General features: G+C 40.5%; 1 protein-coding gene and 3 long non-coding RNA genes across 6 annotated transcripts in view; 2 read left to right on the forward strand and 2 right to left on the reverse strand.

The window, feature by feature from the left end:
* CCNYL1 (cyclin Y like 1) overlaps nucleotides 1-9983 on the reverse strand; it is a 37163-nt gene extending 27180 nt beyond the window's left edge. The window contains exon 1 of one of the 2 annotated variants that reach the window (XM_006205230.4): nucleotides 9365-9983. In XM_006205230.4, the coding sequence (XP_006205292.1) occupies nucleotides 9365-9590 (226 nt within the window). In that variant the 5' untranslated portion in view covers nucleotides 9591-9983. The remainder of the gene's footprint in view (nucleotides 1-9364) is intronic. The other variant, XM_006205229.4, reaches the window with a different exon arrangement.
* Nucleotides 9984-13145: 3162 nt separating this feature from the next.
* Nucleotides 13146-27348, reverse strand: part of LOC116280580 (uncharacterized) — a 60146-nt gene continuing 45943 nt past the window's right edge. The window contains exons 1-4 of one of the 2 annotated variants that reach the window (XR_012072783.1): nucleotides 18750-19995; nucleotides 17784-17831; nucleotides 15920-16294; nucleotides 13146-14055 (exon numbers count right to left, since the gene is read on the reverse strand). This is a non-coding gene — a long non-coding RNA (uncharacterized lncRNA). Of the gene's footprint in view, nucleotides 14056-15919; nucleotides 16295-17783; nucleotides 17832-18749; nucleotides 19996-27348 lie in introns of those variants that run through there. The other variant, XR_012072784.1, reaches the window with a different exon arrangement.
* On the forward strand, nucleotides 21415-23803 carry LOC140696637 (uncharacterized). The gene is made up of 2 exons (XR_012073144.1): nucleotides 21415-21498; nucleotides 22917-23803. It is a non-coding gene; the product is annotated as an uncharacterized lncRNA (long non-coding RNA).
* Nucleotides 24332-27348, forward strand: part of LOC140696638 (uncharacterized) — a 31092-nt gene continuing 28075 nt past the window's right edge. Inside the window, exon 1 of the long non-coding RNA XR_012073145.1 lies at nucleotides 24332-24416. This is a non-coding gene — a long non-coding RNA (uncharacterized lncRNA). The remainder of the gene's footprint in view (nucleotides 24417-27348) is intronic.

Consider the following 27348-nt stretch of genomic DNA (forward strand, 5'->3'; position numbering starts at 1 on the left):
TAGGCAGGAATACAAAACATGTACAAGCTATCATATGGGAGAGTAAAGTTGTCGTTTAAAACAAACATAAAAACAAAAACCCTTATGACACCACTTCAGTAAAGTCCATCTCAAACCATTTAACCAATCTTTTGAGAAACTGGGCCAAGATCCAGATATAGAGGAATGGTTAAGTTAAGGCACTATTTCCCAAACTATATGATAATTGTTCTATTTTTAAAAAGGGGGTTTGCTGGTCAAATAATACACTACATCCCTGGCTCTTAGAAAATCAAAAGAAAACACACATTGATATATTAAAAACTCATCAGTCTAAGTAGTGAATACTGTCTAACTCAGCATTTCACAAATGTATCCACCTAGAATCCTTTTCCCCTGCAAGTAATACAGCTTGAATCCTGCACAAAAATAATTTGGGGCTTCCTGGTTTAACAGCAATCTGAGCCACCCATTTTAATGCTATTGCCAGCACTAGAAATTTACATAGCTAAAATAACTTGCTTTGTTCTTCATGAAAATTCCTTCACTAAATTTGAAGTTTATTAAGCTGATTTTGGAGAAACCATTCTATTAAACATTTTTATGTAAAAGACCCATACAATTATTTTAAAGGGTTTTTCCCCCATACATATTTGAAAAATGAGACAATGTTAGCTGTTTGGGAAAATAAATTCAGTTGTATACAAAGTGACAGGCAGAGACTGACACAGCTGCCTCTATCCTAAGGCTTCTGAAAGGATTCATGAGTACTTCCTATCAAAAAGAAAGCAGACTACATTTGAATCTAAAAAATAAGCAGAAATGTTTGCAAAGTAGCCATGTTACTTCTCAGTGTCTATGGCATGGTAAAATTTAACAATCTTCAATGAAAGCCCAGGAAAAGTTAAGTACCAGAATCAAAGATGAGCAGGCTTAAACACACACGCACGCACGTGTGCACACACACACTCTTCTCTCTCTCTCTCTCTCTGCCCCCAAACCAAGATGTGCTACTAAAGATCTAAATATAAAAATCAAGAAAGCTGGGATAAAAGAAATAACATGAAGAATTAGCAAAAAAAAAAAAAAAAAAAAGCAAAATTAGCCCAAGTGACCATAAAAAATCTGGCACTCCCCCTAGCTAGCAGGGGCTGCTGGACGCTCCTCTTGCCTTCATGAGAGGAAAGCCCTTTCAGGAGAGATCAACAGAGGAGAGCAGACCTGAGACAGGCTCTGAGGAGAGATCATTTAACTCCTGGTCAAGAAGTGCTAAATTTACTCTGTGAACTCCAGTTATACAAGTCAATACTTATTATTTTAATTTAATTTAAGCTATCCTGAGATAGATTTTCTGCAATTTGCAACTGAAAGAGACCTGGTTCATCAGCAGTATTGATGACCCCACTAAAGGTGGGGACAGATAAAGGTCACTTGCTCATTCCTTTGATAAATATCTTATCATGAACAGAAATCTGCATGAGTCAAAACAATGCTCTGTTTAAAAACTAACCCATAAACTCACAACCTTTACTTTTACTTTTCTTATACATTAAAGAAAAAAAGCCCTAATTAGTGTACAATTTATATCTTATTGTTACTAATAAGTGTTCTCCACCCCATTGCTACATATTTACTGTTTAATGAAGACATATTGACCCATCAAGTGTTATTCCTATACTATACTTAGCCAATCTCCTATTGCTGGAGTTTAGCTGCTTACAAAGTTCTATTGTTAAAACATAAGGAAAAATCTTCATGTATATAGTTTTTTAAATAATGGTTTCATCTCCTTAGCAAAGATCTACAAAAGTGGGATCACTAGGCCAAAAGGTTAGCTCTTTTTCATGGCTCAATGTACAGTGCTCAAGTGCTTTCCAAAGAAGGTGGGGGCATATTAGTGTATAATGCTATCAATCATACCAGTTGTTCCTACTCCAGCTTTGGATACTTGAAAAAAATTCCTACTGATACGAATGAAGACCCTCACTGTGGATCTGATTTGTATTCCTTTTGATTACACAGTTTTGACCATTTTTTCCATAGTTAACAGTGTTATTTCCACTTTCACCAGTTGCCTATCATTTGTAAGGTAATGTGTGTACATACTAGGGCCCTAATGTTGTCAATTGCATGAAGTTGTCAGAAAATATTAATCTTCTGTTCACAGCCTATAACAATTTCTGTGTAACCTGCACTTTTTGCGAATTAAAAACACCGCATCACTCTTTTATAGAATGGACATGTAAGTCATTAGACAATAAACTCATACACATAGTATTTCTGCACTCTCCAGTAACTGTTTTCCCAAGAGCCTAAGGAGACGATGGTAAAACCTACTACACTCTTTTCACTATCTGCAAGTTAAAGCTGCCAGTTACTAAGCAAAGCATTACCAGTCACCATCCCTCTCATCCTCCATTTCCCCCTCAACATGCACACACAATAATTTAGATTTCAGGAAATGACTGTGCATCTTATATATGAATTATTCCTAAAATTATTTCTTTACAAACCTCTACAAATATTTTAACTCAGGAGAAATATTCTTGAGCTCATGATTAAGGGTTATGATTAAAACTATTTTAGGACTGATCACTTTCGTATTGTCAATTTAAACTGCAACTTATTTGACATCATAGGTCAATGTAGAAGAAGCATGATTAGAAAAAAATTAAACCCAGGTCTTAAAGTAAATATTCTTCAGAGGAAATCTGTAAAACACCACTGACATTGAATATTCCTTTTCCTCCAATCTAAGATTCTTATCAGTTCTAAAATCAATCTCAATCTCAATTGCAGATGTTAAGTGTGAAAATATAAGCAACTTAGAATAAATAAAATGCATTACTAAAGGCTAAAAGTGTTAAAATTATGCTATCAGAAACTGTCAATAAATGATTTTCCCTTGTCAAAATATTAGGAGAGGGCACTGACCAAGAAATTATATGACAGAAGCAGTGTATTTCAGAAAGAGATTGATTTAAACATATTGATGTCAATATATTCCAACTAAACAGAAGATGTCAGCAGTTCTGGGCCAATACTGGGCACCAGTTTAAAGGTTTACTGAGTTTACTGAACTGCCCCATCATCCCTATACTGTACAGTGTATTCGTTTCATGGCTCATAATACAAACATTTCAAGTCTTGCAATTACTGTGTAAACTGATGATTTTATCTGAACCCACACTTTCCACCCGAATCAGGTACTTATCCCGGAGGGCCCTGAGCTGGGCTGTCCCACCAGAGCACACGCAGTGTGCTCCTGCATCCCTAGTCTACTGTGTGCCTGAGCCTTGCTTCTGCTTTCCTAGCTTCTGACATCCTGAATCCCAAACTTCTAAATTCTGGTTTCCAACTGCTTCTGTGCCTGCCTCTACCTTGCTTCTCAGTCTTACCTTATATGAACCCTCAATTTGTGTTTTAGCGACCATGACTGAGACGTGACATGTAGTTAAGTGTACCTGTCTTCCTTTATATATTTTTGAAGGGCACTTTGCTCAGTTGCTTGGACTGTTAAGAAACTTTCTGGGTTGCAAGTTACCTCCATTTCATTTCAATATTATGCAGCATTACTGTTTTAACTCTAAAGTTTTACTACTTTAATATACTAAAAAAAAAAAAAAGATGAGGAAAAAAGATAGTATCCAAAGCAGCTCACATAATGAGTCATCATAAATTCTGCTCCAAAAAAAAAATAAATTAATTAAAAAAAAAATTCTGCTCCTATATGCCACATACTTGGAATTTACAGTCCTGATCTATCAAGTCTCATTTTTAAAGTCCTGGACAACTCAATTTATACCTGAGTATAATTCCTACACTACCTAACTCAAAACATTGTTTGTAAGGATTAAATGAAATCCAAGAGCAATCTATATACTATATAAATCAACATACATGAGAAAACAAAGCTTTCACAATTAACTCAAAAGCAAAAAGTGAATACTTAGCATTTCACAGGTAAGTGTATGTCCACTCATTACCCACACCCAGATATCATCTTGGGTAAACAGTGCTTTGGCTACCCACTAAGGAAAGCCATTGTGTGTGTGATTAATAGTCACACAACCAGCAAGAATTTTTTTTCTTTAAATAAGCAAATACATATTATTTTTCCTGCTTCTGTCATGTAGATTACCGTATGTTCTCTCCTTGCTCTTTTCATGTAACACACCCGGGAGATCAAGTCATAGCAGGAGAGGGCTTTCTTACAGCTCCATAGTTCTTCTCTGTGTGGATACACCAGTTCATTTTACCAGTCCTTTACTGGACATCTGAATTATTTCCAATATTTTGCTACTGGAAATAATGTAACAAAACCTTTGAGAATATGTGGTTTCATACTTGTGGGGTGTTATCTCCAGAGTAAACTGCTTTAGTAGGATTTCTGGATAAAGCGAGATTGTGCCAACTTCCCCCTCATGGAGTTGAACCATTTTGCATTTCCACCAGCAACGTATGAATGTAACATTCTTCAGTCTCACAAAAGAATGTAGCGCCAAGTTTTTGGATTTTCTCCCAACAGAAGAGAAACTACAATATAGTTTTATTTTGCATTTTTCTTATGTGTGGTGAGGACATGTGTAAGGGCCATCTGCACTTCTTTTTCTATGACTTGTCCATTCATATCTTTGTTAACCTACTTTTAGATTCAATTTTAAGAAAGCCTGTATTATTAGTATTGGGGTTTTTTTGTTGTTGTTCAAGCCACTGTTGGCTCTCATCTGAACTACTTACTGCACCAGCCTCCTAAGTGGTCTCCCTGCTTCCACTCTTGCCTACATTAGTCTGTTCTCACACAGTAGCTGGTCTGACCGCCCCTACTCCCTTCTTAAAGAATAACATCATTTCCCTGCATATAATCTTTCAATGGTTTCCCATGACAATTGGACTAAAATCCATATTTTTGTCAAGGCCCACTAGGCATACAAGGTCTTAATCCCCCATATTCCCCCGGCCTCCTCCCACTCAGCTGCAGCCACCCGTCTTTCTGCCCTTTGCCTCACAGTGTACTGCCACCTGAGCAACTGTGCACAGAAGCCTCTTCTCCCACATCCTCACGTGGCTCCCACTGACTCTTAGGACTGCTCACGGGGTCACTTAAGGAAAGCAGCTGCCTTTAACCACCCCACGTAAAACTGCCTTCCTCCCCAGCCCATTACCCTCTTTTCCTTTCTTCTTGGCATCTCACTATCTGATGCTCTTGATTCTTCATGTGCTATCTGCCCCTAGGCACCTCTAAAAAGTAAGGACTTGAGTTAGGGTACAGGCTTTGCCTTGTATAACCACTGTTTGTCCTGCATCTGGACTGCTACCAATGATCATCTGTTTCAGCACACCCAAAACCAGGTAGGTTTCTCCCAATTTTCCCACACCACATCTAAGATTTCTTCTAATGCTGTCTTTCGATTTATCTGTCACCTAACACCAGCATTAATTTCAGATCTCTTAGGGTAGTAGTTTAGTTACTCAGAATAAAGATACAAGAACAGGTTATCAAGAAACACAAAAAACTAAAAGAGGGAATCTAATGTTCAGTGAAAAATCAATGGTAACTTTAATTTTGGAAAAGAACAATCAATGTTAAAATACCTTAACCACAAAATGACTCACTCTATGAATTTAATTATAAAGTCATAAGACAAAGTGTACCATTAGAATTCTACAGGGAGGTACAATTCCTCAGTTTTTGTCTGTGTCCCCAGAATAAAGCATTAAAATGGGATTATGTACAGTTTTTCTATAAAAGATGCTCAACCATAAAGGGTGGGTAAATGAATGATGCACCAACCATTCAATGGTACAGTAAACAGTTACTAAAAGGCAGGCGGTAGAGCTACACGCAGTTGCATGGAAATACATCCTGCAGTGCTCCCTAGGTGTCAGCACAGTTCCAAGAGCTCCATCGCATTACTTTTCTTTATAACAAACAATTACAAAGTGGCACATAAAGAATGATCTCATTTTTGTAAAATAAACAAAATGTTATGTTTATATGCATACAAAAGGTTCAGGAAGAATCAACACCAAAATATTAACAAAAATTCTTCTGACTATGAGTGAATGACTTTTCTGTATTTTCTAAATTTTTTACATCAAATATTTATTAATACTGCCATCAAAAAAAAGTTAAAAAAAAAGAGGGTTTAAAATAGCTACTGGAAAGAGGAAAGATCTGTTGCTCAGAGGTTTTTCCACATCATATTGCCAGTTCCTTCCTGACCCTCTCCTCAGGTGGGAGAAGAGGAAGGGGTCACTTGAGAGACCACCTTTTGCCAGAAAATTAGCAAAGCTCCCAAGGTCAGAACATAAAGACTGTATGGAAAGTTGATGAGTAATAATAAAATCAGATAACAGGACCTTAGCATCTTATTTTGTGTTACTAACACTACCATCAATTATATTAGCTATACTGTTAGATAAAGGCAAGGTAGTAAATAAAAAAAAGATTCTTTTTGAGTCTATCAGATATCTATACCAGGTTCTTAGGAATAATTTCTTTGAAATGGCTTGAAGAAACCATGTTTTTCTTAAATGTTTTAGAACAAGACAAAGCATCATTTATGTATGATTTTATCCAAGTAACCAAATAATTCTTCACTGCGGAAAAGCCAAAATGTTTTACATCTAAGTAGGTATTTCTCAGTTTCCAAGGGAACTGATATAAGATTGTCTGAAATAAATACGTTAAAAGCAAACTTTCAATGTGCCTGTACTTTATATTTGGTGTTCTAAACTTATTTCTATGGAAGCTTAACAATAGGCAAATGTTGAAATTGAGGTTTCTTATCGTGTTATTGAATCAAAAAAAAAAAACCTTAAAAGACAAAGTGAAATGAAATTTTAACAATCAAGCTAAACATAAAAAGGTAAATTCTGTACTCATGAACTCTATTTTTCCAACTTTCCTGATTTAACACTTCTTATTATATACAGTCTTATGCTTTATGTTTGGTATCTTACCTGCCCTCTTACCAGCTTCTCCTAATGTCCTTCTGTCCAGGGCACTCGAGGCTCCAATTTGAGGTCCTCAGAATAAACTCTTTAAACTGTATCAACCTGCTTACCTGACTGGTAAATTTAGACTATTTCAAGACTTCTATTTTTATTCTTATCCATCGTAATGAATGTACAGACACAGGATGGAGGGGTAAATGTTGCTTCCGAGTTGTGTACAATTAAACTCTAATGGAAATAACCAAAACTGGAGGAAGCTGAGCTAGGTCTATCTTATGCATAAATTATAAAATATAAGGTGCATTCTAAGAGGTTTTTTTTTTTTGTATGTATGTATTTTTTTTTATTGAAGTATATAGTCAGTTTACAATGTTGTGTCAATTTCTGGTGTACAGCATAATGCTTCAATCATACATGAACATACATATATGTGTTTTCATACTCTTTTCCACCATAAGTTACTACAAGATATTAAATATAGTTCACTGTGATATACAGTATGAACTTGTTGTTTATCTATTTTACATATATTAGTATCTGTAAATCTCGAACTCCCAATTTATCCCTTCCCCCCATGGTAACCATAATCTAAGAGTTTTTTAAGCACTCCAATCATTGAACTTGGCGTATCTACCACCACCACATCCCTCTCTTCATTTAGTAGCTGTATTATACAGTCATTTCAGATCTCTAAGTCTCAGTTTCTTCATCGGCAACATGGAGAATATACACAGGCTTCATTTGTGGATGGCAGGTCCAAATGAAATATACTTGAAAATGTGTTGTAAATCTTACAAGAATTATATAAAGGTCCTACTTTGGTCTCTCATTCTACACTATCCAATTACTAACTGGTCTGTAAAAATCACTCAGAAGCTTATTTTACAGCAACAGGCAGAACAGAAGTTTTCACAAGTACTTACATGCTTTGTGTTTAAAGCTACAATTAATTCACATAATTTGTTCATTCCTTCACAATATGTGAATATTCTGACAAGGGAGTACTTCCCAGTTGCAAATCCCTGTCCATCATACGGGAATCCACAGGCTTCATTATTCTAATTTTTTTAAAAAGTAAATAAACTCAACTAAAACTTAAATATAAGACCTATAAGACATTTCTTCTATTAAGTAATCTCTGGCATTTAAACGAAACAAAAGGGCTAGCGGAGCTTTAACATCTTCGTGACACAGTTGAATACAGTCTTTATTAAAGAGCCACCGTTGCTAGTTGAATTTTTTTTTTAATCTAGGGTCATTCCTTCCCAAAATTCTTGAGGCAAAAATCAAACATTTCTTCTACTCCCTGTCCTTCCTGACAAGCCCGCCCCACCCCCCTCCCCAGGCCGTTTAGTCTCTAGAACTTTTACCTGAACATTCTTCTTTTTTCCTTGAACATTCTTAAAGTTGAATAGGATTCTACTGGCAGGTGGGGGGTGGGGGCAGAAAGGAGAGGGAACCATGGAGACACTTTTCTGCAGGATCCGGCATATTAACTCCCGAAAGTTTATTTTATAAGTTAAAATCTAAATTTGTTTTCTCTCTTTTGAAACTTTTGACCAACAGTCTCACGAATCACCCCACTTCTCCCCCAGAATAGGCAACGTGTAAATGAAGTCTGTTAAAGCTGCTGGGCTGAACACATTTGTGTCAAGGTGGGAATTTTAAAGTAATTAGAACTCCACGAGTTTTCTTTTGGGTAAAAAACTATTCTCTGCAGCCGTGGCAGTAACGTTTCACACTGTTCACAGTTATTTTAAGCCCCCTTCCCACCATTTTCTTTCCTTCCGTGTTGAAATTACAGTTAGAAGGAGTAAAGCAGCTTCTATTAAGGCGACTGAAAACACTGAAATTTCAAGAATTTTACTTAAAAACACCGCACAGACTTTGTCAATCTCTATTTTAAATTTAACAAATCCTAAAATGTTTCAGTTGTCCCGAGCACAAACTACCTTAACCAGTGGAAGAGTATCGTCAGGCCCTTACCTGGTTCCTTCACTTCACACCATCTGGATAGATAAGGATAGGAAGGTGGGATGGATACACCTAAGTTGGGGCATTTAAGTTTTCATTGAGAAAAGAAAGGCTATACCAAAAAGTCTTTATAGAAGTCCCACGAGATGTTAAACAGAGCCACAAACAGGAAGGGCCGCGGACTGGAGGGTCTCAGGCTGGGGTGGGAAATAGGAATGGGGGAAAGGACTGGGCGTTTGGGTAGGGAAGAGAGAAAGAGGTTGGCCGGACGCGACGGGGAAGAATAAGGGGTGGGGACGCCAGGCAGAGCCAGCCTTCGTCCCCGGTGCCCAGCCCTGGGAAAGGCAGCTCAGGGCAGGAAGGAGCCCTAGGCGGCGGCTCCCTCCCGGGGGACCCTGGGGGCGATGGAGGCCAGAGGTACGCCCGAGAGCAGACGGGGCCGGCCTCTTACCTTCGGGCATTTCCCGGTCGCTGATGTGCTGCAGGTGGTGTCCTTCGCCGGCTCCGAAATCCAGATCGGCGGGTTCCGCGGTAGCCGGCGCCGGCGCTACTGCCACCGCGTCCCCAGCCGCTGCCTCGTAGATCTCAGTCTCGTAGTCTAGCTCCGCCGACCCCGCGCGCCGGCCCCGCTTGGGGCTGGCATTGGGGGACACGCAACAGGACAGCGTGTTCCCCATGGGCTGCCTCCGCTCCCGGCTGCCGCCGCCTTCGCTCGACCCTCGACTCCGCCACGCTCAGCAGCCGCCCCCTCCCCCAACAATGGCGCGGCCGGCACGGGTAGCCCCGGACTATGTCGGGGCTGCGCCGCTGGTGTAGACGCGGCCTCGTTCGCTGCTGGCCAGTCCGGCCGCCGCCGGGCCCCTGGCAGGGCTCCGGCCCCGGCCGCACCCCCGCCGCCTCGCCGCTGCCGCCTCCCTGGAGTCAACTAGTCTGTGAGGGCGGTGACCAACCCTGCTTATTTAAAAGGGGTGGGGATCCGACAAACGCTGAGACGTGCAGCCACTGCCGGGAGAGAGCGCGACCAGAGCTCCTCCTCCTTCCGCTGCCGCCTCTCGACTGAAACCCGCTAGCCTGGGCCAGCACTTGCCAACCGGAACGCGTCCTTCGATCACCTGGTTACGACGGACCAATCACGACCAGAATTCCCTCCACGCGCCCGCCTTAGAGAGCAGGCACGTGACTCACAATGCCCCGCCCCGCCCCGCAGCTGCCCCGCCCCGCGGCTGCCCCGCCCCCCTCGCGGCGCGCCCGGGACTCCGGTTTCCATTCATCGCGCGCGGCTGTAAGCTTTCCGGTACTGCGGGAAGCGCCACGGGCGTTTGTTAATGGAAGCTGTCCTGGGTCAGTGGGCTCTATAGAAGGCACCCGTTAGTAAAGTCAAGAGCCAGTTGCGTTAGCAACTCGGTTTCACCGGGTCTGACAGCTGACTCATTTGATGTATTGCTCACCGAACTTATTTACACCCGAATTGTTGACCGTTTTTATAACTGAATGCTCCTCCTGTCCTGCCTTCCAGAGAGTGTTAGTTTCCGCCTGCAGTTTTACCATAGCAACCCCCAGGACCCTGGTCCTACTCTCAATAAAGAGCTGTGTCTGTGTCTTGAATGAGACTGGAGGACACGTCACCCCTCCACTTCCTCATCCGTAAAATAGGGACCGAACTCGTCCCTCCCACCTCTGAAATGCTGGGATTCAGCAACTCGCTTTTCTCGCTTGTTTCTCCCTTCCACGGCCGGAGCTTCCAGGTTTTCCTCCTTTCGCCAACGAAAACGCATAAAGCACGATTTTCTGATAGAATTGAGAGTCACAAAGTGGTGTACCACGGTCTTGATTTGATGAATATGTAACGATAGTTAATATTTGGCAAACATTAACTATGCGCCCGACGCCGTTCCAAGTGAGGTACTCACTTAACCCTCGAACAGAAAACCCTCATTTTACAGATTTTACAGAAGTTAAGTAGCGTTCCCAAGGTCACATGATTGCTCAGGGGTGTGGCCAGGATCTGATCCCAGATAGTGTGGATCCTCCACCAAAGACAATTTACTGTGATTATCAGAAAATAAAGATAGAAGGCAAATTTGGTTGGAAGTGAAGTAGTGTATTAGGATTTTAGTTTTTTAAGGAGGAACAATTTTTTGATACGGATTTTTAAAGGTTTTCCCTTCATTCAAATTGATGAGTCCCTTCTATGTTCCAGGCACTGTGTGTCAGAACAGCCCTGCCCTCAGTGAGCTCAACGAACAGAAAAAACAAAGGCTTAGAAAGTCCTATTGTGAGGTCACACTGCTGCAAAGTACTTGAACCTGAAATTCAAACCCTAACCCCAAAGTAGATGCTGGAGTAAAGAGTGAATTTTTTTTTGCAGAAACATGAGAGCCACTGAATGTTGTGAAGTTAAGGAGTCACTATCAGGTGGTTTGAAGTGAGGTCACTCTGGACAATAAGGAGGGTTGAAGGAAGCAACAAGACCACTTAAGGAACTTTATATTCATCTAAGAGAGGAGTGAGGGTTCAAACTAAGGGCAGTGGCAGAGACTGGAGTGGAAGGAAAGGATTTGAAGTCATTTGGGAGGTACAAAAGAAGTGCTCGGTGACTAGCTATGGAGAGAGAGAGATAAAAGGGGGGCAAACATGAGCTGCTAGGGTTCTGGCTTAGGGAACTAAGTAGAGAGCAGTGACTTTCTCCTAGATGGAGAATGCAGCAAGAGGAAGAGGTTTGCGGAGGAAGATGATTTTGGGCTCTGTCAAGTGGAACATGGAAATAGAGCTTCTCTGGTTGAAAGTTGGATGTAAACCTCTGTAGACTAAGTCTATTTTGTGATAGCCCAACTTACATTTTTGAAAATAATACACATATTAAATCAACCAAAAAATGTGCTTGGAGAAATTTCCTAATGATGACATCTAAGAATATCACATTTTGCATGGAACAACTTGGAATCTATGGTTTTAGTAAACGAGACCTCCTCTGTAAAATAAAATTTTAAAGGAAAACAACATTAAAAATTGTATTGTCATTAGAGTATATATGTCATTAGAGTATATAGAGTATATACAAATGTATATTATATACATTAGAGTATATAATATTGTCATTAGAAGCCCTGGTATAGAAGTGATTGCCTTGAGAAGAAGTATATAATAAAGGAAGGAAGATAGGTAGGTAGGAAGAAAGGGAGGAAGGAAGAAAGGGAGGAGACCTCGAGAAAAGGGAGATTTAAGTGGCATTTAAGTGAAGCCTGCCAGGGTGAGCAGTGGAAGTCAAGGAGCCTGAGTATTAATCAGGAATGGCTGATCAGGTGAGTCCCATGAGGGAAGGGATCACATCTGCCTCCCATTTCTGGGACAGCAGAACCTAGCACAGTATCTGGCCAGTAGACACTCCATTCGTAATTCCCTAAACAGAGTCCAGTGCTGTCCAGAGAACAGGAAGGCTACAAATATCACTGGCTGTGGCATGTGATTGGGGATGTGCACCAGCCGGAAGGCAGGCAGTGAGTAAAGAAATGAATGGGCGGTGAGAAAGTGAAGACAGGGATTCTCTTCTTAAACATTTGGCTGAGAAGAGATATGTGGTAGTAACGAGAAGGAGATGTATAGTTAAGAATGCTTTTTTCTTAAAGATGGAAAAAAATATGAGTAATATTTATATGTTAAAGGGTAAGAGCCAATGGAGACAAAAGGACTTTGAAGTTGGAGGAGATGGGAGAATTGACAGAGCAAGGTCTCCAAGAAGGCACAAGTGGATGCCCTCCAGAGCAGGCACAGATTAGCTTTGGACTGAGAGAAAGGCAAGGAAGGAGAGAGGACCTGGGTGACCACAGAGATATTTCTAGTAGAGGAGAGGTTTAGGAAGAGCTCATCTGATGACCTCTATTTTTCTCTATAATAATAGGCTTCTATTTGGAAAGCTACTCTGGAAAAGAGAGGATAATGTGTAGAGAGAAGTTTACTTCAGAAAAGATCAGTATACCTAACAAAAACCAAATCATATTTTCCCCCAAAGGTGGGTAAATTGAAAAGGAATTTGAGCAAAAACCAAGGAGCTCAAGTATAAATAGGTATGTTACAAAAGTGGAAGATGGGAACTATTTGTTCCTCCAAATAGTTAACATAAATAGCAACAACTTTGGGGGGAAAGAATTTGAAAAATTAAGAAGAAAATGACATGTAAGTGCAAAATGTGTGACCATTTACAAACCCCTTAGTCACATAAGAGACCAAAAAAAGACCAGAGGGAGTATTTTCCTTTATTAAAAGGGTACCAAGAGAAAAAGGTCATCTCAAAAATCAGGGAAGCAGGGATGATTATATTTAAAGGTTTGAGGGACAAAAATAGGAAATATACTGAAATGTGGAAACCACAGTGGAATGAGAAAGGATTCAATGAAGTTCAGTTTCAGTAAACAGCATCTTGTTAAATCCTTAGGACCCAGTAACTACATTCCACGATAATAATAATATTGTCTAAAGTCCTAGGAATGTCACTAGATACCATTTTGAATGATTCTTGTAGATTTGAGACAATGCCTAAAATTAGGTTACAAAATAGTGGCTGCATTTAACAACAGACACATACAAAAATAGATATGCATGACCTTGAAAATTAAAGAATTTTAAACTTGCTAAGAAGGAAAAAATATTGGGAATCATCGTTATGAAAATAGGTTTGAAAATATTTTGTTTCAAGAGAACAGAAAGCATTAAGAAAAAAACCCTATCCTACTATGACAGTGGCAAGTCTGGAAGAGCAAAGGGACTAACGCTATTCCATCTTGAGTATTATGACTAGCTGTTCTTCATGTACATTTTTTTTTCTGGACATAGGGCCTACTCTTACTGTCATATTCTCAAAGGCACAAAAAAAGTTAAGAATTACTGTTATACCTGATTAGATGTGGAACAACTTGATTTCTCTCATTCCTAACTTTGGAACATTGTGATCCAGATGTTTTACTAAGTGGGCCCTTTGATGGTACAGGTAGTCATATTGTAGTAAACTATCCAGTGTCTCTTCCACCTGTCTTTTCCCACTCCTTCTGAACTGTTCTTTCACCTTCTCTCTTCTCACAGCATCTAGATTTCTTTCTGCCAATGAGTCTGTTGAGATGAGAATGCTGATTCATTTGAAATGATGCTCTGAAAAAAAGAAAAAAGGTGTTAGTAAGCCATACCATCAGGGCAGGTAATGCTCATTGAACAGGTCAGTTCTGGCCCCAAATGTCCACTGTGGTTACATTTTCAAACATCAGGGCATATCCTGAGACAAGTTCTAGGAAGGTCTGGAAGTTTTAGGAGAGACTAGGAGTTTCCTTTTGCCTTTTGGGGAACTTTACTTTTCTTTGCCATTTAATAGTTTACTTGCTTCCATTTTCATTTGTCTAAGTGCTATAGAAAATCTAAAGTCTTTCTCAGCCCACTGCTGGTGCTTCCTCAGATCACCCCTGAGTCGGGGTAGAAGAGCCTTTCTCTTCTGGAAGTGCCCTGTTCAAGCTCCTGGTTTTCTAAAGCAGATGCCAGCTCTGCTTCCAGCTCCAAAGACTGTAACAGCATGCGGTCTGCACTCAATGAGTTTTGTAAGAGAGCTACCCTCTACACTTGCCCAGGAAATAAACTCACTGCCAAATCCATTTAGAACAAGGCAGGGTACAAAAAAAAAGCAAAAAAAAAAAAAAGCATTAAATGCTTTCAATTGCTTTTTCCTAATCATGCCAAGACTCCTTTTCCCCCTAGCATTTCCATGTTTCACTATTTCCCCTTGTTTCCTTTGTGTGACATCGTGGTACATTAAAGTGTACACTTTCACCCTCTTGAAATGGAATCCTTGGCCAAGTTGCCTTACTGAAGTTAGAACCAACTTCTTGTAGTGATTAAACATATTCCCCTCAGTTTCTTCCAGTAGCCTTTTTGACAGCAGCCTCATCAAATGAAGCTGATGTGAAAAACACTGTAGGAGGAGGAGTTTCATTCAACCTGACAGCAGGGAAAAGTTTGAAGATGTCTTTTTAACCAAATTTGTCTCCTAGAAACAAAGCTTTTAGGACATGAACTTTTCCTCACCGTGGCTCCATCAGCCTACTTTGGAGACAAATCAGCTTTTATCCTCATCGCATGGCATCCACCCTGGAATACCTCTGGAATTTTTCTATCAGAAGGGATTAGAGTAGACTGGATGGAGGTAGGGGCCAGGGATCTTGTCTTAAGAGTCACATTTGAATAGAAAGCACACTTTAGAAAAAGCCAACAACTTAGATTACAGTTGGTGGGGGTGGGGGGTGGGTGCTAAGGCCTTGGCCCCTCCGCTGAGCAAGCCTGGCTTCTGTAGGGTGCTCACCTGATGAGTCTCGGTTGAGCAGTGCCGTACACCCATGAGCTGTTTCTTTTCAGTCGTACTTACCACACAGATAAAATACTCCTCTGAAAATAAAACTCCGGGTGTGCAATCAATGCTTTGCCCAGGAGAGGCAAAGAAAAGCTGAGACCACAGGAGCAGCTGCCCTGCCCTCTGCAAGCAGAGTTTGCTGTGCCCCACCTTGGCCATCTGGTAAACCTCTACTCATGCTCTGAGGTTCTCAAACAGAGCCTCCTCTGCAATGCTTCTCTGACCTCCTTGAGGCTGTGAGATTCTGCATCTTCAGTACAATCAGCTCCTTCTGTAAACCCTTACTATATACCAGCCTTGTATTACCTTGTAGGATAGTTGGTTACTTGTTTGACATCCTCATTAAACTAGGCACTCCCCTGAGGACAGAACTATTTTATTCAGCTTTTTGGTATCCCTGGCACTAAGTACAATGCCTGGCTTGCAGCTGTCTCAATACATTTTTCTTGAATGAACAGATAAATGAATGAAAAAGCTGAATTGAGAGTACCAACAACCACAATTTGAGAATGGTTATAATTGTTCTTTATTTTTCAATCTTCTCCATTCTCTTTTGTGCCTCTGCTTCTAGTTTCTGTTCCCCTATTGCATTTTAAAAAACAGCCATTTTCTAATGCTCACCATTTTATAGGTCAGGAAATCAGGCAGGGCACAGTGGGGACTGCTCACCCCTGCTCCAGGACAGCTGGGGCCTCAGCTGGAGTGGATCTAGCACCTGGCCGTGGCTGAGATGGCTCACATGGGGGCCACCCAGCTGGAGTGTCTGTCCTGGCTGGCAGCTGGGTTCCTCATTTCCCCTCCATGGCTTGTCTCCTAAGGCTGGATTGTTCATTGTGGCTTCCTCATGCTCATGTCAGGTGCCTGGCCTGCGAAGGCTGGGACATCTGGGACTGGCTGGCCATCTCTGACCATGCGGTGGTCCTGAGTAGTCAGATTTGTTGCTGGACACAGATATGTAATCCTAGTGTGTTTCACTTCTCTGGTAAACACATTAATCTAAAAATATGGGGGAGAAAAGGGGAGGTGTGGTGAGCAACATTCCTTCAATTAGAAAGAAAAAAAAACCCACAAAGCCAATTTCTTCAGTGTTAAGATCATCCAGACCATCACCTTACAATGGATTATGCTAAACTTACTGTAACCAAATCTAAGTCTTACGCACTACCTGCCATTTAAATAGTCCCTTCCCTCCCCCACCCCCACTGTGGTCTCTGAGTTTTTTAGTAGCTAGAAAGAACCTAGATTTCTGCAGGTGCTTTCAGAAACAAATTTGCCATAGGTTAAGGCATTTTGTGATGGCCATTTGGCCATTTTGTGATGTTCCAACTTATATGTTTAAAGATAACATACAGTACATTCAGTCAAGTGGAGGAGAGTGATAGGGGGAATTCCCTAAAGTTTCCATGCTAAGAATGTCTTATTTTTCTAGTGATTACTTTGATAAAGCAACTTAGAATCTATGGTTTCTATGTATCCTATGTAAAAATGAAACCACTGATTGAAAACAAGACTCTGGATGTTTACTTTTATCTAGCAATTTCCATGTGAATGTGCACTGTGAAGTGCTTGACATGCATAAACTGATACCCACAAAACTCCCATGATACAGTAATATGAAAGCCCCTCCGGGAAACTCTCCACGTGGGACCAAAGGGCTGGCTGACCCCATGACATAAGGCTCTTCCCTTCTCCTGGGAAACAGACAGAATGAACATGCTGTTTGCTCTTGCCTATTTTTTTATTTTAAAAACAACTTTATTGTGGTATAATTTCTGTACAGTAAACTACACATATTTCAGATGTACAATTTGAGGAATGTTGATAGATGTGTACACCTATGAAACCACCACCACAATCAAGGTAAATAACATTTCCATCACCCCCCAAGAGGTGCAAATTTCGAACTCCCAATTTATCCCTTCCCACCCCCTTTACCCCCTGGTAACCGTAAGTTTCCTTCTCTACGTCTGAGTCTGTTTCTGTTCTGTAAGTAATTTTATTTGTGTTTCTTTTTTAGATTCCACATATAAGTGATATCATATGGCATTTTTCTTTCTCTTTCTGTGCCCTTGCCTGTTTTTGAAGTAAGGTATACCAAGGTCTGTGTGCCTTTCCCCAGAAGTATCAGGGGAGGAGCCTGCCACATGTGCAAACCCTGTTTAGCACTCTTTTGAGGGTAGAAACCATGCTTTGCTGGCATTTTATGTTTCTATAAAAGAATAGGGAGAAACCTGCCCCTCAGAGTCCTCAGTGAGATAAGAAGGCTGGGGTTAGGTAGCAACTGTGACTAGGAGGCTACAGAAGAGAAAGAAGCAAACAGGATGAGAAAGATACATATTCTCCACAAGTATCCTTACAGGGCCTTGACTGAAGGCCAAACAATCATAGAGAGAGCAATCCTGGTTCTGAGGCTCAGGATAATTTGGATAATTAATTACAATTAAGTAGCAATTAATAATGATTTGAATAATTGAAGGTTCCCCACCTTCAGGCAGTGGGCTGGCAGCAGTGCCATGCTGAGCCATAATGGAACCTGAAACAAAGGGAACATCAGTCATACTTATCTGTCTCTATTAAAATTGTTGACATTTTGTCCAGTATCGTTTCCTTTACATATTTTTATTTAAAACATTCTACTAAGATATTGTTTATCTTGATTATTGAGTGTTTTGGTGCCACTTTAAATTTGGCACCTGCAGCAAGTGCCTTTCTCACGTCCCCCACCCCACCCCGGACCCCTGTACCCAAAAGCAATGTGACAGGTATCTGGATGTTGCTTGGCCCGCCCTTGACAGAATAAAGGTGGAGTCAGATCCTTGGACTGGTCTCTGACTTTTGGTGTCCTAAAATTTCCAAATCATTGAGCTAAAAGGAATCAAATTCCAGTCTGGGGCCAGAGCTGGATGGCAGTCCCAAGCCTTGTGTGTACCATTATCACCCCGTTTTACAGATGAGAAACTGAGACTCAGTATGATTGACAGGTAGGCCTGAGATGCCCAGTCTAGAAAGTGGCACATGAGGACTTGGAGGCAGACGGCTTACTCCATGGGCTGGGCTCTCAGCCACTGGGCTCCGAGGGACTGCCCACTGGGTGTGTTTCCTACCGCTCCCCGTTGAAAAAGAAAAACAGTGTATTTTTCCTCTCTTAACATAACAGCCAGTTGAAAGTTATGAGAAATATCTTCTATTAACTTTTAATAAATATATTGTCTTTTTTCTTTGATGGAAGTAATATATATTCACTGACGAGAAATTAGAAACTACAAGTAAATGAGAGAAATCAAAATAAATAAAAATCCCACCCCCGGAGCCACCCACTATTAGCATTTTGTTGCATATCTCTCCAAGCTTTATTTTAATGAAGATACATTATATGTATATGATTTTAAAATGAAACTATGCTACACATGCAGTTTTTTTTTTGATGCGTTTTCTTCACTTAACAATATACCTTGAACATCTTTCTCTGTCATTGCTTTTTTGCAGAGTAATTTGTAATGGCTTCATAATATGCATTCACACACTCATGAATATTTATTGAGGGCTTGCTACTCTCCAGGCATCGGCTTGGCATGCGAGATACATCAGTTAACAAAGCAAAGAATTTGGCCCTCTAGGGTTGACATTTAAGTAGAGGGAGGCCTTCGAAACATAAATGAATAAATGTGTATCAGTTAATAGAGACACTATTTCGGATGTGTTGGGGAGTCTTTTCTGATAAGAGGCTGTTATGGGCTTAACTGTGATCCCCCTACCTCAGATTTATATGTTGAAGTCCTAACCCCCCGTACTTCAAAATGTGACTGTATTTGGAGACAGGGTCTTTACAGTGGTAATAAGCTAAAATGAGATGATTCGGGTCATCCCTAATCCATGACTGATGTCCTTTTAAGAGATTTGGACACACAGAGAGAGGGAAGACCATGCGAAGACACAAAAAGAGGCCGCCTGTAAGCCAAGGGGAGAGACCTGGACAGATCCTTCCTTCACAGCTCTCAGGAGAAACCAGCCCTGCTGGCGTCTTGCTCTTAGACTAATGAATGTCCCTTGTTTAAGCCACCCAGTCTGTAGCGTTCTGTTATGGCCACCCTGGGAAACTAATATGGGGCAGAGGAAGAGGTTCAGATGAAGTGAGAGGGTGCGAGCCCTGTGGTGTCTGGGGACCAGTAAGGGCCAAGGCATTAGAGGAAATCAAATGGCCCAGGGACCTGGAAGGCTGGCTGAGGGGAGAAAGAAAGCAGACAAGGTCAGAAGTGCCCCGCAGGCCTTGGAAAGGACTTCAGATTATCCTTGGGGGAAACAGGAAACCATTGGACTTGACATATTTTAACAAAAGCCCTTGGCTCCTGTGTGGAGCCCAGACTAGATGTATCAAAAAGTTTGTAACCCTCTTATTAATCAGTTAGATGATTTAGCAATGCATCTCGGGGAGAGGAGTGAGAAGCAGGGGGAGGGGCTTCTGGGACACTGGCCCCACTTCCTAAGCCCTCTTTGTACCCCACCATCCCACTTGGCCATCCTACTCCCCAACTGACAAACTGGATAAGCTGTCATTTTAAACCAGCCTCAGACATTTCCATGAATTCTTCTCCACAGGGTCATTCAGTGGGACCTCTCTTCCCCCTTTTGAAGGCCAGCTGGTTACTATCCCTTCCTTTGCTTCTGTCTGTTCCCTCTCCCTGGGACGCACACCCAGGTTCCCAGTCCTCGGGCTCCCTCCACCCACTTCAAGCCTTCTGAGCTCACCGGCACCAACTGCCATCTGCCAAGATTCCATCTTACTCTTCTCTTTCTCTACCCGCCACCCCGACTTTCCCCTCATTCCTAGCTTCCTCTGGGAAATGGAGAAATGGAAGCCTCCTCTGATATCTGCAAATAAAATTTCACAGAAGTGGACAATCTCCATCTGAAGTCATGGCTCCACTCAGCTTAGAAACTTCACGCCTTCCTAACAAATAAGAAGTAATGGCTGTGTGGGCAGTCACAGCCCAGGGCTGGACTGAACTTCAGCTCGCGTGCTCCTCTCAGGAGGCTTTTGTTAGTTTCCAGACTCTGCTCATGCTACTGAGGGGTCTTCTCTTATGGAAAAGAGCCCTCATCAGTAACTACATTAAAGAAAGTGTGTTTTTATTTTTGCCTCCTGCTCAAAGTCCTTCCATGTCCTCCACCATCTAGCAATGTACACCTGTCATTCCATTCTAGGCTGCAGTTTGACTCTTGCTCACTGAAAACGAGGGATCAAACGCTCCTCTTTCTCAAAAAGCAAGATACACATAGAACTGGAAAACACTAATAGACCCCATTAGTAAGTGTGCCCGTCAGCCCAGACTCACGGGCTGATCCACTTCTTGATCTCAGGAGAGAGTTGACATGAAAAGGACAGGCAGTGGTACCTGCATAAGCTGGATATTCCCAAGTGCAAGTGCCCGAGACTTCCGAAGGGGAACCCCAGGAGGGCAACTGGCCCCATCCTCTTTGTCACAAAGGGTCTCAAAGCCACCAGGTTGTACCTATCATTACAGAGAAGCATTGGCACGTTTGAAGGAAAAAGATATCACTGCCCATCTTAACTCTGCGTCTGATTACTGGGCCATGTCTGTTGCGCATGATGAATCAATATTTTTTAATAAATCCTCTAATAACTCCTTTAATCATCTTGGGAATGGCATAATTATACTGAACTGAATGTGTACATGTGTGCATGTGTGGGCTGAAATTGCTTACTTCTTAGATGTTGACATTTAAAATATACCACAAGTTTTGTAACTCTATTTCACATTTCTTTTCCTTCTTTTTGTTTTGGTTTGGTTTGGTTTAATGTGGAAGTGGCCTGCGCCTCTCTTGAACTCTGACAGGCCCCGTGAAAACCTGAAACCGAGGCAAGGTGACAAAGTCTGGTCTTTAAGCACCAAGGGCCTCCTCAGGTTACTTCTTCACTTAGGAAAATAAAATGTTGTTGCAGAAGACCCAGGGCCACAAATGTTTTTCCCAGGCAAATCAGTTTCTGAATGCTGAGATTTTTAGTTTAATTTAGCCATCAGGGAATTGTCTAGACTGGAAATATCTTGGCAAGACCAAAACAAAATGTCAAGTGTCAATCTGTCTCTTCTAGGTTGAGTGAGAATCAGATTTGCCTCTGGGAGGAAGCGAGTGAGGGACGTGTTTTCACTCCACACAGTCACCTCAGAATCAGACAGAAGGTGAGTAAAAGTTTCAAGACTTGCCGCACATCTTACCAGATTCTCCCTTCTATTTCTTTTTTTTTAAGCAAAATAGCAAAGTACTTAATATATTTTGTTAAATATGTTTGCAAAACTATAATCTTTGTAACTCATTGCTACGCACGGCTAACGTGCCCGTATATTCAGTGTAGAAACGACAGCCTGAAACTTTTTAGCAATACTTGTACTCCATAATAATACTGGGTCATCTTGAGTTTGAGGGATCATGACACTGTCTGTATGTAGTTTTAAATTCCCTAGTGATGCCAAATATATTTGTGTCAACAGACACTCTTCCAAAATACCGGAGTTCAAATTAGCTGAATACCAGGGGACTGACTCAAATTACTGTGGAGGAAATAAATATATCTTTAAGTAACTCAGATGAGAGACTGTTGAAAATTCAAAAAAATCTGTATTACAAAGGGCCAGAAACTAAAGTAAGACATTTCCAGAAAGGCTTTTTTAGTTTTCTTTAATTATGCTGTGGTAACCCTTTTCAATTCACATCTCTTCTCAGCCGTATGTGAAAAACTGTTTTTACCAACTTAGATAGCATTTAATTAATTATTAATAATAAATCATTGCTGAAAAAGTAGAAATCTGTCTTATCTAGCGAAATACCAATAATCATAGTAATAATAATCACCAAAATGAATTTCTAACTCTGAGTACTTCATATAAGTGAGAAGCTTTTTGCTAAGTACCTTTATGGATTTGTTTATACTAACCTCCCAACAGCCTTACAATAGGTAAAATAATTTGCTAACTCCTATTCTAGTGAATAGCTAAGATTTTTACTGAGAATTTACTGTGTGCCAGGCACTGAACACGTATTAACTCATTTGTCCCTCATAACTGCCCACAAAGCAGGTGCTCTCATTAGTCCCATTTCTAGGGATGAGGAAACTGAGGCACAGAGCTGAAGTGAAGTACCCAGGGCTACGAACAGTAAGTGACGTAGCCAACTCTCGAACTCCATCTGTCCAGCTCCAAGCTCAATCTCTTCCTTACTAAACAGCTGTCAACACCTGCCACATTTCCCTTGACCCTTTTGTGTGCCAGGCACTGTGACAAATGATCAGTGTGTTAATTATTTCTCCTTGAGGAGTTTCTTGTTTTCTCATTTTTTTCAGGTGAGGAAAGGAAGGCACAGGCCACTTGTTCGGGGTTCAAAACCCAGTCCTGCCTCACCCCCAAGCTCATACTCCTTCCATTTTATTGCACAGAAAATAGTTGGTATAACTTTGACAGGTGCATCGTGACTATGAAGGAAAAGCAAATGCACTGCAAGGATCCAATTAATCAGGTCCTGATGTCAGGGAAACACCCCATAAACACAGCAGACAAACAAGAGTTAAAAACTACTTGTCTCTCTGTCTTCCTGCACCTTCCAGCTTGCTGGCCCCAGCGACAGCAGAGAAGCTGCCATTTGCAGAAGTCAGCCCTAGACGGCACCCACCACCCCGACTTCTATGGGCTTGCCCAGGCTGGGAGACACAGGGTCAGAATCTATCCTCTTGGATCCCGATTCCAAACGTTTTTTCAGATTTTTGAGTCATTTGTTTGGGCCAGCGGCTTGAAAAGGCTCAAGTCACGGGCGGAGAGAAGAAGCACAAGAGAAACTATTTTTGTAGAGTGAAAACCAGCTTGTAGTTTTTCCTGTTATTCACTTTGAGTTTCCTCTTCCTTACCAATGGACATTGTTTAAGGAATTATTTCAGTACTAAATAGCAGTAATTTTCATTTTAAAAAATTTCTGTTTTCTTAAATTATTTTCTTATGTACATTCATAGCTTCAGCATTTTTTTTTATATCTTGTATTTTTCTACCATATGTATTCTTATACACTTCTATTCCAAGTCAAGCACAAACTACATGAAGTCTGTATCTTACTCATCCTTTTAATCCTTATAGGACCTAACATCTTACATTCCATAAAGTGGGTGTTTGATAAATATTTGGTAAGTTAATCAGTCTCATAGGCAGTATATTTGGGAATGATAGCACCTAAAACTGTCCTCAAGGGGAAGAAACTACATTCCCAGCACACAAAAGTCACATGTATAAAGATACGGAATCCATCTTTTTAATACACAGCTTCGGTTTCTGACAGCCACCTTTCAAAAATTTGGTGGTGGTGCCAGCCCAGCCTGGTGCACTGGGCAAAAGACATTTCCCCTGCAAAAAAATTGTTTCGTTTTCCTGAACTGTGTACAGGACTTTTGTTTCTTCAGAAATAAGTCCCTTCATGCAATAAACCATTGTCATTTCTTCTTCCTGAGGTCCTCTCAGTCTGTTGTGTTTTATGTATAAATACATACATATCCACAAAAACTTACTACATATGTGTTGAATTTTATATATACATATAAATATAAATTGACTTACGAAGCCAGCTGAGGTTGAGTCCTCAACTGGGGCTCACTGTGAGCGGTGCCCCCTAGGACTGCTCAGTGCACAAACTCATACCCACACGCAGTGCCCTCAAAGTTAGAGCTCTGTCTAGAAGAATCCAGCACTAGACCAGAGAATTTAATAACAGAAATTTATTGTCCTTTGATTTTTCCCCCCTGCTTTATATACAATCCTTTACTTCCAGATTTTAGCATTATGACTTTTAAATTCTTTTTTCTGTAGTGCAAAGCCTGAACAGATAGGTAAATAGCATATCTGTCTCTGCATAGACAAAAAAATCAATTGTTGGTCTAAGCAAAACAGGTTCAACTTCATCTTCTTTTAATTTGAATTTTTCAGGTAGTTGTTGCTGTGGGGTAAGTTGGATTCATTTGCTGGCATTAGGTTAGTGTTTCTTCTCTTAGCTGAAATGTAACGAAGAGCAGGAGCTGACAAACGCGGCTCTGAGGGGTGGATGCTTTGATTGAATGGACATTTTGGTAAGCTAACATTGTTTTCAAACATAGCTGCGAAAGTTGTCATCAAATCCTAGAATAAGGATGGGAGAAAGTCTGGGAAGGAAGTAATCTAATTGACCTGTTTCAGTGCAGACGTATTCTAAAGATCAGATGAAATAAACCAGCACTTTTATATCTAACTAGTATACTTGTTTCATAAATTTTCTAAGTGCCCAGCAAATGTTCTAACTGGAGTTTTCTCTTTGCTGGCTTCGATCCTATAGACAGAAAGTAGGTGAATTCCCTCATGCTTCCCCTTTCTTGCTTTTTCCTTTTATACACACACACATGCACACACACACTTGCACTCATATGTACGGTTGCCAGTTGCCAAATTTTCTACAGTGTGTGTGAAGATGTTGACAATCAGAAGGAAAAAACACACAGTAAAAAGTGTATGGTTATCTGGCACATAGTAGATACTCAATAAATTTTGTTGAATGGCAATAAAATAGATTTGAAAATATAAATTATAAAATTGAGGCTTGTCCCTTGATTTTAAAAATCATATATATATATGTATATAGCCTCAGGACATAATCAACCCCATAAACAAAGATTTAAGCACAACTATTTACCGCAGAGTTATAGCAATGAAAAAAACAGAAGCAATCTAAATAGGCAATGATAAGAGAATTATGAGATAAGTGATACATCTATGAGGAAATATTATGCAACCCTTTAAACTATATTTATAACAGCTTTTAAGGACATGGGGAAATGCTTATAACAATATTAAATTTATAGGATAAAGGGCCTAGTAAGTGGTATTTCAGTACAAGTTCAGCTCTACAAGGATACACTGCACAGAAAGAAGAACTGGAAGGGAACACACTGAAATGTGAACAGTGTTTTGAGGTAGAAAGACTATTGGTTTTTGGTAGGGTTCTTTTGCTTCTTTTCATATTTCAGAATTTGTCTTGAATAATAAAGACATATTATTTTGATAACTAGAAAAGAGTTAAAAACTAGAAAAATACAAAATTTTTATGGGTGAAAATTTATTCATCTAACAGCTCAAAGCAATGAAAAGTTTATGCATTTATCATCTAAAGCAAGCCCAACATATGGTTTTAAATGTAATCCTATGAGAGTCACATAACTGAGCTTTCATTATCCCTGCAGGTAATTGATTCCAAGGTATAAATTAAAAAATTTCAAGTTTACATCCAATTCTTTGGTTTCAGTTTGAATCCATTATGACTTAGTGACTTTGTAGGAATATGTGTACTTATAGCACATTCTGACATCTTTCTTTTACTAAATAACCTATTCATTTCATCTTTTCTTTCTTGCATTTTCTTATTTTATTATCTCTTGATTGTTTTATTTTACTCTATTATCTCAAGTTCTTGGGGTGCTAATTCTCCCACTTATTGTGACTCTCCCTCACATTGAGTCATTTCCCCCTGTAGTCTGTAATTTTAAATGTGAGCGTATCTTTAGCAGATGCCTTGTTTCTTTAGATGTTCCAGGTGCCTTGAGTTATAAAAGTGTCCTCAAGGACAGATGTTGTGTTTGCTTCTGGCATTGCTCTTGGGGATTCTACCCAATTCGGGACCCATTTTTATACAATTTTTGGGCTTGGGATTCTCATACCATGTGGACAGCATAAATCCAGATCTTATACCTCTGCATGGGGTTTTAATTTCTGAGAGGAGATGCTTTTCTTATGCATAAAGTGCCAAGGGCACAAGCTTTCTTTAGGCCCGGGGTGTGGAGCGTCTAATACTCTTTTCACAGAGAGGCCAGGCCAGCCCTCCTGGACTCCACTCTGAAGCAAAGGTCTTGGTTCCAGCTCCCTACATGGCGTGAGCCCTCAGTTGTGGCCTTCATCCCTACATAGATACTAAAATGCCAGCCTACATCCATGATGACCTATGTCTGGGCACAGCATCCCAGGGACTCTGATGTCATCTCATACATATATTGTTCTAGTTTTGAGTTTCATCCTCTGTTCTGATGCCTAGGTATTTCCCTTTCCAGAGCGATATATATATATATATGTATTTATATTTATAAATATAAAATATTTATATTTATAAAGTATACATTTATAAATTTATATTTATAAATTTATTTATAAAATATAAAATAAATATATTTTATATATATATATTTTTTTAAGTGACTACATTTTTCCAGAAATCCTGTGGTTTGGGGTGGGAAGAGGTCTGTGGAACTCTTGGAATTCTGGAGTGAGAAGAGTTGTCTCAGCTGGATTAGAGGTTTACCAGACAAGAGCATCTCAGATTATATTATTCGCACACCTGGTATGTTGCCATCCATTTAGAGGACAGTCACAAGAGGTCAGTCATTAACAACAGTCAGAGCATCTAAGTTTTTCAATTTTTCACCTTTTAAAACAAATTCTGGACTCTTTTGTACGAAAACATGATCTTTATCTCCTTAAATTCTTTCCTAGGTAGAAATGCTCTATGACATCATCTTTGAGGTATGTTGAGGTGGGCAAAGAAGTTAAGAAGTTTCTCTGTATTCACCACCCCCTTAGACATCTGAAGACACCGTCACCACCAAACCATGATCAAATAAATTCTTTAAAAGTAGACACCATGCTTCGTAACGACAAGTAGACACCATGCTTCGTAACAACAAGCAGAAACCTAGGTTTACTTTCTGCATCTTTCCCAAGACTGTACTTATGAGAAATTCCAAAGTGAAGTTTCACCCAAATGAAACATAATTTATAAAGTATGTGCTGTAGCTGCCCGGCTACCATAATAGGGAAATGATCTGGGCTTCCTCCCTCACCGCAAATCCAGTCCTGAGCTTAGGCAAAGAGCCCAATGGAGGAAAAATGAAAGCTACCTTAATGCGGCACCTCTCACCTTGTGCCCCTTTCTCCCTGCCAGTGGCCACTCTTGCTCCTGAGGTTGCGGCCATTTGCGCCTAT

The sequence above is a fragment of the Vicugna pacos genome, chromosome 5 (genome assembly GCF_048564905.1).
Source record: "Vicugna pacos chromosome 5, VicPac4, whole genome shotgun sequence".
NCBI classification, from domain to species: Eukaryota; Metazoa; Chordata; class Mammalia; order Artiodactyla; family Camelidae; genus Vicugna; species Vicugna pacos.